A 14,973-nucleotide genomic window follows, 5' to 3' on the forward strand; every position below is an offset into this window, starting at 1 on the left:
CTTCTCCATGTTAAGCACCCCCAAGTCCCTGAACCGTTCCTCATCAAGCTTAGTTTCCCAAACTCTTTTTCCCCTATCTTGGTTGCCCCTCCTCTGTACACATTGGGTGTTAATTGGGTTGGTTTTTTTTTTTTTAAAAAAAATCATTGCATTCAATTATTCAACAATGATGGGAGTTGTAGTCCCAACAATTCATCATGTCATGAATGCTTCAGCTGAGATTCCTGCATTGCGGGGGGCGGGTTTGAACTAGATTAATAATAATAATAATAATAATAATAATAATAATAATAATAATAATAATTTTTATTTATACTCCACCCTCCCCAGCCAAGACCGGACTCAGGGCGGCTAACACCAGATATAAAAACAAATTTATTGAGATACAACTTAAAAAACAAAGATTAAAATACAACATTAAAACATTAAAATGCTGCCTCATTTCAATGGAAACTCAAATCAAAAACTTTTTGGGGGATGAAAACGTCAAGTCTTCACCAAAGCTAATTATCCAAACTGGCTCTTGGGGTCCCCTTCCAACTCTGCAATTCAATGATTTGGATGAATCCTGGAAGGAATTTGCCGAGATGTCACTGCGCAGTCGGTTCGGTCTGGATGTTGAAGCTGGGGATTCGCTTTGTGTTGTTTTCCCTGGTGTCTGGGCTCACTTGCTTAAGGGTGAGACAAGATGAGAATCAAAGGCGACTCAGCCCAGTGCCTGTAATACTGGATTAATATTAGATTAGCAGTGCATTAGGCAAATTCATGGGGGATTAGGTTATCAATGGCTACTAGCCAATTTGGCTATGCTTGAAAGAAGCAATGATTCTGGGTACCAGCTGACGGAAACCTCAGGAGGGGACAGTGTGGATTTTGTGTTCGAATCCTGTCTGAGGGTTTCGATTGGGCCATCTGCGTGGGCACTGTGAGAAGAGGATGTTGAACTTATGTGGGCCACCAGCCTGACTCGGCAGGGATCTCATTGTGCTCTTATGAACCACCTGGAGCTGGAGCCACTGTCTCTGCCTTCAGCAGAAAGATGTGCCGTGATCTGAATCATGGGGGTCGATCTGTTGTTGTTGTCCTGATACATAGCTGTCAACCTTCCCTTTTTTTGCGGGAAATTCCCTTATTCCAGCGCCTTTCCCGCTGCTATCCCGGATTGTTAGATATCCCGTAGACTGGCTCTGGGACCGGTGAGGCGGCTGATCCCTTATTTTCGAGGCTGCTGATCCCTTATGTTCAAATCTGAAAGTTGACAGCTATGTCAGGTCCTGATAGTCCCGGAGGGATCTGTGCACTGCAGTTAGAGGGCATTGCAGCTGGTGTTGAGTCAAATCCCCTCACCTTCTTTCCCCTTCATTTTGCAGCTCTGGACCTGCCTTGCAACCAGAACCGGCCGGATAAATTTCCCAACAGCCTGGAGTCGGAGAACGGTGAGCATTTCCTTTCCACTCTGGAGGACTTCGGTGTGCTGGGCCCGGGGGTAACCTGAGTAACATGGTCCAGGTCCAGTCCAGTATCCAAGGGTTCTGTGAGGATTCAGTCCAACAGAGCCAAGGCAGGAAACCAGGCAAGGACAGGCACAGGGTCTCAGGCAGGTTCTGGCAAACAGCAACATTGCTCCCACAACCTGGGCCGGGGTCCGACAGCCTTTTATCTCTGTCGGCAACGGCCGGTCCTGATCCCCCGGTGACTCGCCTCCCTGTCTCGCCCAAAGGCAAGCACTCCTCCTGCGAGTACTCAGGTCTCTCCTTCTCTCAGACCTCAGTCTCTGCAGCTCGGGAGACGTCGGTGGGTTACTAGACGCAGGGGCCACCTCAGCTGACCCAGCCGGTAGTGGAGCAGTTGTAAGTGATGGCCCAGCTGGAGGCAACGAGGTCATCCCCACATCTGGAGCCAGGGCAGGCTCAGGCCCCTGACTCGGCCCAGATGGTGCTTGTTGCAGGGGAACCTGTGCAGACCGGGGCTCTTCAGGATCAGGCCCTAGACCTGGTTCAGATGCAGCCTGAGACTCCTCTGGCTCCGAGCCCGAGCCCGAGTCCCAGGCCATCACTTTGGGGCTACCCACTGCTGCAGCATGGCTGGAGATTTGGGAGGGCCTAAAGAAATAGATGCTTCACACAGCAGACTGTGGAACTTGCTGCCACAAGAGGCAGTGGCAGCCACCAACGCGGACAGCTTTGAAAGAAGATGAGGCAGAGTCATGGAGAAGGAGAGGGCTATTGATGGCTAATAAAGGTAAAGGGTAATGGGACCCCTGACCATTGGGTCCAGTCGTGGCCGACTCTGGGGTTGCGGTGCTCATCTTGCTTTCAGGCCGAGGGAGCCGGTGTCCATCTTCCGGGTCATGTGGCCAGCATGACAAAGCCGCTTCTGGCAAACCAGAGCAGTTCACGGAAACGCTGTTTACCTTCCCGCCGGAGCGGTACCTATTTGTCTACTTGCACTTTGATGTGCTTTCGAACTGCTAGGTTGGCAGGAGCAGGGACCGAGCAACGGGAGCTCACCACGTTGCAGGGATTGGAACCGCCGACCTTCCAATCGGCAAGTCCTAGGCTCTGTGGTTTAACCCACAGCGCCACCCGCATCCCTTGAAGGGTGGTATACAACACATTTAATACAGGCATCTCTCCACTTCTGCCGGGGTTATGTTCCCGGGTACCATGTGTCTATGCAAAATGGCATATTGGGGGGGCTCCCCCTAAGAAGCCTGTAAACACCCTCTAAACATCTGGAACCCCTTGAAAAGGCCCAAAAGTTCAGTGCAAAGGCTCATGGGATTGCCCTTGCAAAGGCTCCCAGGACTGCTAGCTATTTCCCTGCTCTTTTGGCACTATTTTCGCAGTTTAAATTGATTTATTTGTCAACGCTGTGCATGTACGCAGTCACACACAATTCGACTGCACGTGATTTCTCAGTGCCCACCTAGCAGTTCGAAAGCACGTCAAGTGCAAGTAGATAAATAGGTATCGCTCTGGCAGGAAGGTAAACAGCGTTTCCGTGCGCTGCTCTGGTTCGCCAGAAGTGGCTTAGTCCTGCTGTCCACATGACCCGGAAGCTGTCTGCGGACAAACGTTGGCTCCCTCGGCCAATAAGGCGAGATGAGCGCCACAACCCCAAAGTCGTCCATGACTGGACCTAATGGTCAGGGGTCTCTTTACGTTTACCTTTAAGTGGGGAGATGCCTATAAATAAAATGATAAATAAAGGATGGGTTGTTGGCCTGATTCAGCTTTCCTTATGCTCTTTGTCCCATTGACATTGAGAACGAAACAAGGCCTTGTAATTGGGCATGCGTTGGGGACCCCCGGTGTAGAAAGGGCGTTTGATACTGCCCAGTATTTGGTGGCCTTTCCTCTCTGTGTATGAAGAAATACCTACTACCTTCCCACGGACTGATCTTAGCAATTCCAGGGTCCTTTGCTCTCAGTAGATGTGTTGAGCGTCCTGGGACAGGAGACCTTGCGAGCTATTTTGGAGTGTGTACCAAAGAGGGTCTTGTCCCCTTCTTAACAGCGCTTTCCTCCTCCTCCTCCTCCTCCTCCTCCTCCTCCTTCTCCTCCGGTGCCAGTGTGGTGTAGTGGTTAAAAGCGGTAGATTCGTAATCCGGTGAACCGGGTTCACTTCCCCGCTCCTCCACATGCAGCTGCTGGGTGACCTTGGGCTAGTCACACTTCTCTGAAGTCTCTCAGCCCCACTCACCTCACAGAGTGTTTGTTGGGGGGGAGGAAGGGAAAGGAGAATATTAACCGCTTTGAGACTCCTTTGGCTAGTGATAAAGCGGGATATCAAATCCAACCTCCTCTTCTTCCGGCCTGCAGGGTTCTCCAGCATGGAGCTGTCGGAGGTGGTGAGCAACGCCATCCTGTCGGCCTACAACGGCAGCCTGCTGAACGTCAGCCTGGGCAGCCCACCCTCGGACTCTGCCTCCTGCGGAGCCCCCCCCATGACCTCAAACGACGCCCTCCTCTTCCACGAAAAGTGCGGCACCCTCATCAAGCTCAGCAACAACAACAAGACAGCCGAGCGGAGGCGCCCGCTGGACGAGTTCAACAACGGCGTCGTTATGACCAACCGTCCGCTGCGGGACAACGAGATGTTTGAGGTGAGAAGGGGAGAATTGGGGGCAGAGAGAAGTCCACAATCGGAGGCAGAAACTGGAGAGGCAGGAGAGGAGGCAGTGGGTCAAGGGGCAGAAGTGAGTCGGGCCGGTGAAGAGTGTCTCCCCCTCCTGCTACGACCAGTTCCCTTCCTCCCATGTTTCCCAGAACCAGAAGAGGCATGAAATGGGCAGAGGAGAGGTTGGTTGCAGGCAGGTGCAGTCTTCGATTGCTCAGAAATAAAGCCCTGGAGAGGAGACATCTTGAAGTTTAGTTGCACTCTCCTTTCTTGTCATTTGGATTCATTGGTCTGTGAAACAAGCTTGCTCCGTCTTCCATGTGACGGCCCTTGAGATATCTGAAGAGGGCTATCATATCCCCTGGGACGCGGGTGGCACTGTGGGTTAAACCGCAGAGCCTGGGACTTGTCGATCAGAAGGTCGGCGGTTTGAATCCCCGCGACGGGGTGAGCTCCCGTTGCTTGGTCCCTGCTCCTGCCAACCTAGCAGTTCGAAAGCCCATCAAAGTGCAAGTAGATCAATAGGTACTGCTCCGGCGGGAAGGTAAACGGCGTTTCTGTGCGCTGCTCTGGTTCGCCAGAAGTGGCTTAGTCCTGCTGGCCACATGACCCGGAAGCTGTACGCCGGCTCCCTCGGCCAGTAAAACAAGATGAGTGCCACAACCCCAGAGTCGGCCACGACTGGACCTAATGGTCAGGGGTCCCTTTACCTTTACCTGTCATATCCCCTCTCAGTCTTCTCCAGGCTATCGTATTTTCTCCCATTTGTGAAAAGGAAAATACAGTTGGTGGGTTGGGCTGCATTACTAGCTGAAAAATAGGGTTGCGGGTGGCGCTGTGGTCTAAACTACGGAGCCTCTTGGGCTTGTCGATCAGAAGGTTGGTGGTTCGAATCCCCGTAATAGGCTGAACTCCCGATGGTCTGTCCCAGCTCCTGCCAACCTAGCAGTTCAAAAGTACGCAACGGCAAGTAGGCAAATAGGAAGGTAAACGGCGTTTCCGTGCGCTCTGGTTTCCGTCACGGTGTTTCGTTGCGCTAGAAGCAGTTTAGTCCTGCTGGCCACATGCCCCGGAAAGCTGTCTGCAGACAATCGCTGGCTCCCTCTGCCTGAAAGCGAGATGAGCGCCTTCGACTGGACCCGAAATATTACCTCGGGTTACGAACTTTGCTTCAGGATGAGAACAGAAATCGTGCTCCGGTGGCAGTGGGAGGCCCCATTAGCTAAAGTGGTGCTTCAGGTTAAGAACAGTTTCAGGTTAAGAACGGACCTTCGGAACGAATTAAGTTCTTAACCCGAGGTACCACTGTATTGAAGTATCTCCTCTATACAGGAACATGCCAGGCTGGCAGTTTCATTGTGTGTTTTGTTCCTGTTGACACAGAAGAGGCGCATGCAAACCCCATTCCAAAACGAGGCCTGCTGGTGGTTACTTAGAAGAGAAAATTCTGGCAATTGCAGTTTTTTTGCCCAGGAAAAAACCCATCTAGGCAGTCCAGATTTCCCTCTTCTGCACTGACATTAAAGCGTCAAGAGCCTTCCCTCTCTCCCTGGTTGTCCCAGAGCAGTGGCAGCTGATTCTGTGCCCCTCTCGATGCTGCTAGACTCCAGCTCCCATCAGCCCCCATGCCAACATACCCAGTGTTTGGGCACGATGGGTATTATGGTCTAGCAAGCCTTTCCCAACCCTGAGTCGCTCCAGCCATTTTGAACCGCAGCTCTCGAACTGCACGTTGTCCGGGGGCAGGAGGCTGATGGGAGTTGTAGTCCGAAACAGTTGGAAGGACGCAGTTTAGGGTGCCGGAAGTGGGGAGGAGATGGACAGAAGGCATCTAGAGAGATACAGGTCCCAGGGTGAGACAGGCCAGGGATGGGGAAGAGGACTAGGTCCCTGGGCATGTAAAATGGCTGACGGCTCTGCTGCTTCTTCCAGATCCGAATTGACAAGCTGGTGGACAAGTGGTCAGGATCCATTGAAATCGGGGTCACTACCCACAATCCTAACAACCTGGAGTACCCAGCCACCATGACCAACCTGCGTTCAGGTAACCCCCCTCGCTCATTCTGTCGGGGTTTGTGGGAGAGGAAGGGCAGGAGAAGAACTGGCTGTTTTTAACAAGGCCTCTGTAGCACTACTGCAGCATGGAGAGTTTGTATATTTTTAGCAATTCCATAAGGTTTGGACACCACTCGGTTGTCAGAAAAACAGTAAAATTGTCGGTAAAAAAATAGTTGTTTTCACTACTCGAAACATTCCAGAAATTTGAAATCAGCAATTTAACCTGGTTTGAAATCAGATTAAAGCACACAGCCGTCTAGATAACTGGGTAGGCTTCTCTAAACAAAAATGTTTTTATCAAGTGCCTAGAAGCCTAGGACTTGCCGATCAGAAGGTTGGCGGTTCGAATCCCCGTGACGGGGTGAGCTCCCGTTGCTCGGTCCCTGCTCCTGCGTACCTAGCAGTTCGAAAGCACCTCAAAGTGCAAGTAGATAATTAGGTACCACTCTGGCGGGAAGGTAAACGGCGTTTCCGTGCGCTGCTCTGGTTCGCCAGAAGCGACTTAGTCCTGCTGGCCACATGACCCGGAAGCTGTACGCCGGCTCCCTCGGCCAATAAAGCGAGATGAGCGCTGCAACCCCAGAGTCGGCCACGACTGGACCTAATGGTCAGGGGTCCCTTTACCACTTTACCCTTTAGAAGAGTATCAATAGGCAGTGAGTTCTGCAGTGTAGATGCTTCCTCACTAAGAGACTGGCATTTCTTTCAGAAGACAAATGAAGACGGCCCTGTATAGGGAAGTTTTTTTTAAAAAAAATGTTTGATGTTTTGTTGTGTCTTTAATATTTTGTTGGCAGCTGCCCAGAGTGGCTGGGGGCAGCCCAGTCAGGTAGGTGGCATATAAATAATGAAAATATTGTGATGATTGTGAAGCCGGCATTGATGTGGCACCCACAGATCAAAGCAGTCAAGTGGGCATAGATGGGGCAGTGAAGATTTCACAGGTAAACTGCTCCCAGGTTGCTAAAGGTCTTTATATACCATGAATCTGATGTGGTAGCCGATCTCATCGCTGCTAGTAGTAGTAGTAGTAGTAATAATAATAATTATAATTATAATTATAATTATAATTATATTTATTATTTATACCCCGCCCATCTGGCGAGTCTCCCCAGCCACTCTGGGCGGCTTCCGATCAAGTGTTAAAAACAATACAGCATTAAATATTAAAAACTTCCCTAAACAGGGCTGCCTTCAGATGTCTTTGAAAGATAAGATAGCTGCTTATTTCCTTCACATCTGAAGGGAGGGCGTTCCACGGGGCGGGCGCCACCACCGAGAAGGCCCTCTGTCTGGTTCCCTGTAACCTCACTTCTCGCAATGAGGGAACCGCCAGAAGGCCCTCGGAGCTGGACCTCAGTGTCCGGGAAGATCGATGGGGGTGGAGACGCTCCTTCAGGTATACAGGGGATGAATTGGTACCCGGCTCCATCGGCAGCCAATCAGGCTCCTGAGTCCTGCCTCTTGTCATCCCTGCCCAGGAACCATCATGATGAGCGGCTGTGGCATCCTGACCAATGGGAAGGGGACGCGGCGAGAGTACTGCGAGTTCAGCCTGGATGAGCTGCAGGTGAGCTGATGGCGGAATCCGAGACCAGGGAAAAGAGTCGGCGGAAGAAGACTGGAAGAAATTTAAGGACTATCTAGGGAAACATTGCAAAATTAATGAATGTTAGAATGATGTTGGTTTGAATTTAAGTGGTTTCAGCTGTAATGTTGAAAAAAAAGAAAGAAAGGTTGAAAATTAAGTGAAAATTAATGGTGAGGATTTGCTGAATTAACAATTTGAATTGGAATTTGAATTGGAATACAAAATACAAAAAGGGGAGGTATGAGGAGGTCGGGGAAGTAAGTTAAAAGAAAACATGTGGTTTTTTTTAATTGTTTTTAGTTTTGTATTATTTTTGTTATTATGTTTTTGTGTGTGTTTGTTTTTATTATTGTTTTTGTATAACTTTTGAATTGTCAATAAATATCTTATAAAAAAAAAGAGCTACAGGTGAGCTGAGTGTGGCCTCATCCCCAGTCCTTGTGGGGACTTCGACCCCTTTCCACTCTCCCCAGAAATCCACCCTCTCTTGCCTCTCTCTTTCTGCAGGAAGGAGACCACATCGGCTTGACCAGGAAGTCCAACAACGCTCTTCACTTTTACATCAACGGCATCGACCAAGGTCAGTGTGCTCATGAGGTCTAGGAACTTTGAAGAATAAGAAGAATAAGAATAATATTTTTTTTTTTATACCCCACCCTTCCCGGTTCAGAAAACCGGGCTCAGGGTGGCTAACAACAAATTTAAAACACTTAATTGATGCAACAAAAAACAGCATAGAATACAGTATAAAATGTGAATAACAATAAATTCAGAATTCAAAAATCAATTTAGGGGAGAAATCCATCCATTAAACATTAGATGATCACCAGGGCTAGCTGGCTAAGTTAGTCCTATTTGGGCCAGCGAGGTGACCAGGGGAAAATTAGCTGTGGGATCCCAGAGTGGGTAATCTTCATAAAAAGGGGAGGGGGAGGGAAGGAAGGGGAATAAAAGATCAGGCTAAGTTCAAATTGAAAGCCAGGTGGAATAGCTCTTTATTACAGGCCCTGCAGAAGGAGGTTAAATCCTGCAGAGCATTCCACCAGGTCAGAGCCATCACTGAGAAGGCCCTGGCCCTGGTGGAGGATAATCTGACTTCCTTAGGGCTCGGGACCTCTAAACTATGATTATTCATGGACCTTAAGGTCCTCTGCAGGGCATACCAGGAGAGGCAGTCGCGTAAATACGGGGATTAGGGCAATGTCGAGGCCAAGGGAGGGGTGGCATTGAGAGGGAGGCTGTTTTACAAACTAGGTTTTTGTTTTGCCAGTGGTAATTTGGAGGGACGTGAATTGAACTCTGAACTGAATGAGAATCAAGCTAGCTCATTTCGTAAAGGGTCAGACACCAAGGGGCACTGGATCTTGCCCGACAAATGCGGTCCTTGATCTGTGCAGCAGTTCTGTGCCCTGCATGCCGCCGCCTCCTCCTGCGTAGTCCAGATCCGTTCTCTCCCCGCTTCCTTCCAGGTGTGGCGACCACCCTCACTCCGCTCGTGGTCTATGGTGTGGTGGACCTCTACGGCATGGCCGTGAAGGTCACCATCGTGCACAACCACAACCACAGCGACCGCCTCCGGCGCAACAACGCCATCATGAGGGCCCTCTCGCCGGACGTCGGGCGCCGCGCCATCGATGCTGCGGGGAGCGAGCCCGAGCCGGAGCGCCTCCTCTTCCACCCAAATTGCGGGCAGAAGGCCGCCATCATCAACGAGGGACGAACCGCCCTGCGCCCCCAGTACGTGTCGCGAAGCCCTTCTTCCCCCAGGGTCGGAGGGGGCCACCTTGCACCAAAGACACACAGCTGGGGTCTCTAACACAGGGACCACCTCTCCAGGTTTGGTGGACGGGGGTCCCTCCCAGCCCTAACTCCAGCTGTTGTTTGACTACAACTCCCATCATCATAATACAGTGGTACCTCGGGTTACATATGCTTCAGGTTACATACGCTTCAGGTTACAAACTCCGCTAACCCAGAAATATTACCTCAGGTTAAGAACTTTGTTTCAGGATGAGAACAGAAATCGTGCTCCGGCAGCAGGAGGCCCCATTTGCTAAAGTGGTTCTTCAAGTTAAGAACAGTTTCAGGTTAAGAATGGACCTCCGGAACAAATTAAGTACTTAACCCACGGTACCACTGTATAATGATTTGTTATTTATACCCCACCCATCTGGCTGGGTTTCCCGAGCCACTCTGGTTGGCTTCCAGCAGGATATTAAAAACACGATAAAACATCAGTCATTAAAAACTTCTCTAAACACGGCTCCCTTCAGATTTCTTCTAAAAGTCAGATAGTTGTTTATTTCCTTGACATCTGCTGGGAGGGCGTTCCACAGGGCGGGGGCCACTACCGAGAAGGCCCTCTGCCTGGTTCCCATGTAAGCTCCCTTCTCGCAGGGAGAGAACCGCCAGAAGGCCCTCGGAGCTGGACCTCGGTGTCAGGGCAGAACAATGGGGGTGGAGATGCTCCTTCAGGTCTACTGGGTCTTTGAAGCTGTTTAGGGCTTTCAAGGTCAGCACCAACACTTTGAATTGTGCTCGGAAACATACTGGGAGCCAGTGTAGGTCTTTCAAGACTGGTGTTATATGGTATTGGTGGTCACTCCCAGTCACCAGTCTGGCTGCCGCATTCTGGATTAATTGTAGTTTCCGGGTCACCTTCAAAGGTAGCCCTACATAGAGCGCATTGCAGTAGTCCAAGCGGGAGATAACCAGAGCATGCACCACTCTGGCCAGACAGTCCGAGGGAAGGGAGGGTCTCATCCTGCGTACCAGATGGAGCTGGCAGACAGCTGCCCTGGACACAGAATTGACCTGTGCCTCCATGGACAGCGCTGAGTCCAAAATGACTCCCAGGCTGCGCACCTGGTCCTTCAGGGGCACCGTTACCCCATTCAGGACCAGGGAGTCCCCCACACCTTCCCAGTCCTGTTCCCACAAAAACAGTACTTCTGTCTTGTCAGGATTCAACCTCAATCTGGCAGGACCAGCAGTCGAGGGTGATGGGAGTTGTAGTCCAACAACAGCTGGGGGCCTGAGTTGTAGAAACCCTGGTGGAGATAGTACTTGAAGCAGAAGGACCAGTACAGTGGTACCTCGGGTTACATACGCTTCAGGTTACAGACTCCGCTAACCCACAAATATTACCTCGGGTTAAGAACTTTGCTTCAGGATGAGAACAGAAATCACGCGGCGGCAGTGTGAGGCCCCATTCGCTAAAGTGGTGCTTCAGGTTAACAGTTTCAGGTTAAGAACAGACCTCCAGAACGAATTAAGTTCTTAACCCGAGGTACCACTGTATTCCGACCCCTGCATAAGGCGTGTTTGTACGCAGGGCTCCTCCCCAGAGCCAGCCGCTCTCAGCCTGATCTTTGACAAGCCCCTCCAACTGTGGCTGCTCTTTAACGGCGCTCTCATCCCTCCAGCGCCACGGACGATTTCAACCACGGCGTGGTCCTCAGCAACCGGCCGCTGCGCAACGGCGAGGTCTTCCAGGTGCGCATCGACAAGATGGTGGACAAGTGGGCCGGCTCCATCGAGATTGGAGTCACCACCCACAACCCCACTTATCTGCAGCTGCCGTCCACCATGACCAACCTGCGATCAGGTGAGAGGCCCTCACGCCGCTGGGGCCTCCTAGTGGCCGTGGAGGGAACAGCACCTCCTCCGACTTTAGCTCTCTTTTTTTTGTACATTTATTTATTTGGGTTTTTCAAATTAAAGTTTTACAATCACATATCAACATACAATATAGAAACAAGATTCCACAGAATCTTCTGGGCTTCCGTCCTCCTCTTTGTGTGTCGTATTGTTAGTCATTTCCTCCTGCATATTTTACAATAAGGCAAATCTTTTACATCTCCATTATTCACCAAGTTATTATTCCACCATGTTATTATTCACCATTATTCTCCAAAATTCACCAAGTGTTATTCCACTACTACTAATGTTTTTAACTGTTTACAATTATTTTTTCAGATAAGTTATAAATTTTTCCTATTCCTTATTAAAATTTTGGTCTTCCTGCTTTCTGATTCTTCCCGTCATTTTTGCCATTTCCGCATAATCCATCAACTTGATTTGCAATTCTTCTCTGATCGGGACTTTTTCTTCTTTCCACCTCTGGGCTAGTAGCAATCACGCAGCCATGGTTGCATACATAAATAGTCTTTTCTGCTCCCTTGGGATTTCGGGACTTAAAATTCCCAAAATAAAGTCTTAAACATTTTTTCCAGTTCATTTCAGCTTTTCTTGGTTCTGTGTGTTGGGGGCGAGGGAGTCCCCCACTTCTCTTTTCCAACACTTAATCCCCACCATCTGTTTCTCAAGGGGGAGATGGGGGGGTCTTGTGTATTTAGGTTGAAGTGTTAACGGTCAAAAGTTAAAAAGACACATTGGTTAACCATTGCGGAAGGACACATTCTTAATTTCCCGCACAGGCCTTGTGAGGTAAAAAAATACAGTGGAACCTCAATTTAAGAACAGCCCTGTTTACGAATGATTCGGTTTACGAACTCCGCAAAACCAGAAATAGTGTCCCGGTTTGCGAACATTACCTCAATCTAAGAACAGAATCCGAACAGTGGAAGGGCACCGGCGGCGGGAGGCCTCATTAGGGAAAGCACGCCTCGGTTTAAGAACAATTTCGATTTAAGAACAGACTTCCGGAACGGATTAAGTTCGTAAACTGAAGTACCACTGTAATGTTTCCAGCAGGCGTTTTAAAAGTTGGCACAGAAGTCACCTGCTGAATCTCTAGTGGCAGATGGTTCCTCAGGACTGGGCCGATGAAACTGAAGGCTCAGTTTCTCATTGTTTTCATCAAACGGGCTTGATGAAAACATGCCCAGCGATGCTCCTGCAGGTGATCTCAGTGGTCAAGCAGGGATAGAAGGGTTCTGGCAGTCTCCCAGACCTAAGTGGTTCAGGGCTTTGCAAATCAATACAATTTATTAGCTTATTTAATTTATTAAAACTTAATCTGGCTTGGTAGTAGATGGGCACCCAATACAGCCTTATGGCAACCCAGGAAAGCTCAGTGGATCTGCACGGTCCCGTTTTTTTCATGTTGCTGACCTTGAGGACTGGAAACCTGTTTGGTTTGGGGACTTTCTTGTAAATGAAATCCTGGGATTCGACGTCGCCTTCCCCATCCTTTCTCACTTGTCTGTTCTCCTGTCTCCCTGCTGACCTCCCACAGGTACCTGGATGATGACGGGGAACGGGGTGATGCACAATGGAACAACCATCTTGGACGAATACGGCCACAACCTGGACCGCTTGAAGGTGAGGGTTTTTTTTGGGGGGGGGGAATGACTACAATACAGTGGTGCCCCGCAAGACGAACGCCTCGCAAGACGGAAAACCCGCTAGACGAAAGGGTTTTCCGTTTTGGAGGCGCTTCGCAAAACAAATTTCCCTATGGGCTTGCTTCGAAAGACGAAAATGTCTTGCGAGTTCCTGCGGGTTTTTTCCCCATTTTCCCCCCTTTTCCTAAGCCGCTAAGCCGCTTATCAGCTGATCCGCTGATAAGCCGCTTAACAGCTGATCGCTAAAAGCCGCTAAACCGCTAATAGCGCTAATCCGCTAAGCTGTCAATGGGCTTGCTTCGCAAGACGAAAAAACCGCTATACAAAGAGCCTCACGGAACGGATTAATTTTGTCTTGCGAGGCACCACTGTAATAGACAAGAAGTACCATATTTTTCGCCCTATAGGACGCACCTAGGTGGGGTTTTTTTGGGGGGGGGGCAAAGAAAAAAAATATATTTCCCCCCCCCCCCGCCGCCGCGGGAACTCCCGCAGGGCTCCCCAGGCTTACGGATAGCTTCCTGAAGCCTGGAGAGCGAGAGGGGTCGGTGCTCCAAGCTTCAGCGAAAGCCTGCCTTTGCCCCATAGGACGCACACACATTTCCCCTTCATTTTTGGAAAAGTGCATCCTATAGGGCGAAAAATATGGTATTCAGAACCTGTGGGGTTTACTTCTACACATGATTTACGTTGCATTTGTGATGCTCTATTGCGTTGCCGTTAATTATCGCCTGTAAGCAGCTTTGCAATTCCAAAGCAGCATAAAAATGTAGAAAATCAAATCAAACATTGTTAAGCCCCTTGCATTAGAGAAGGGAGATCACAGAAGCAGTTATGACTGGTCTCCAGTAAACTCCAGTAAAGCTGAGGACATCTCTTACTGCTTGAAAAGAAAAAAAAAATGGGCTTATTTTATTTTTTGGAATATATCTTTTTCACATATAATAAACATAATTTAAAATCATTGTCATTTTCTGGCGAAAAGCACAACAGCAGCTTAAAGTGAGAACCGCCACTCAGAACAACTTTTTAAGGCATACTAAGGTCTCCTTTCTCAACCTTGGGTCCCTAAATGTTCATAGAGCATACCCTGAGGATCCTCTAGTCCAGGCATAGGCAATCTCGACCCTCCAGATGTTTTGGGACTACAACTCCCATCATCCCTAGCTAACAGGACCAGTGGTCAGGGATTATGGGAGTTATAATAATAATAATAATAATAATAATAATAATAATAATAATTTTTTATTTATACCGCACCATTCCCGGTTCAGAAAACCGGGTTCAGGGTGGCTAACAACAAATTTAAAACACTTAATTGTAGAAGCAGCATAGAATACAGTATAAAAACATGAATAATCAATTTTGGGAAAATCCATCTAATAAGCATTAGATAGTCACCAGGGCTAGCTGGCTGAATTAGTCCTACTTGAGCCAGAGAGGAGGCCAGGGGAAAATTAGCTGTGGGATCCCAGAGCGGGTAATCTTCATAAAAAGGGGAGGGGGAGGGAAGGAAGGGGAATAAAAGATCAGGCTAAGTTCAAATTGAAAGCGAGGTGGAATAGCTCTGTCTTACAGGCCCTGCAGAAGGAGGTTAAATCCTGCACAGCCCTGGTCTCAGGGGACAGAGCATTCCACCAGGTCGGAGCCATCACTGAGAAGGCCCTGGCCCTGGTGGAGGATAATCGGACTTCCTTAGGGCCCGGGACCTCTAAACTATTATTATTCATGGACCTTAAGGTCCTCTGTGGGGCAGATCAGGAGAGGCGGTCCCGTAAATACAAGTTGTACTCCCAAAACATCTGGAGGGCCGAATTTGCCTATGCCTGATCTAGTCCAACCCCCTGCAATGCAGGAATTTGCAGCTGCCCTTTACGGGGATCGAACCTGCGA

General features: G+C 49.4%; 1 protein-coding gene across 1 annotated transcript in view; it reads left to right on the plus strand.

Annotated features, from left to right (window-relative positions):
* NEURL4 (neuralized E3 ubiquitin protein ligase 4) overlaps positions 1-14,973 on the plus strand; it is a 61,435-nt gene that overhangs the window by 9,784 nt on the left and 36,678 nt on the right. Inside the window, exons 3-10 of the mRNA XM_081835605.1 lie at positions 1,371-1,436; positions 3,825-4,108; positions 6,055-6,166; positions 7,662-7,750; positions 8,279-8,351; positions 9,241-9,508; positions 11,197-11,378; positions 12,972-13,057. Of these exons, the coding sequence (XP_081691731.1) occupies positions 1,371-1,436; positions 3,825-4,108; positions 6,055-6,166; positions 7,662-7,750; positions 8,279-8,351; positions 9,241-9,508; positions 11,197-11,378; positions 12,972-13,057 (1,160 nt within the window). The remainder of the gene's footprint in view (positions 1-1,370; positions 1,437-3,824; positions 4,109-6,054; positions 6,167-7,661; positions 7,751-8,278; positions 8,352-9,240; positions 9,509-11,196; positions 11,379-12,971; positions 13,058-14,973) is intronic.

Source organism: Podarcis erhardii (assembly GCF_964252035.2).
Source record: "Podarcis erhardii genome assembly, chromosome: 13".
Lineage (NCBI taxonomy): Eukaryota > Metazoa > Chordata > Lepidosauria > Squamata > Lacertidae > Podarcis > Podarcis erhardii.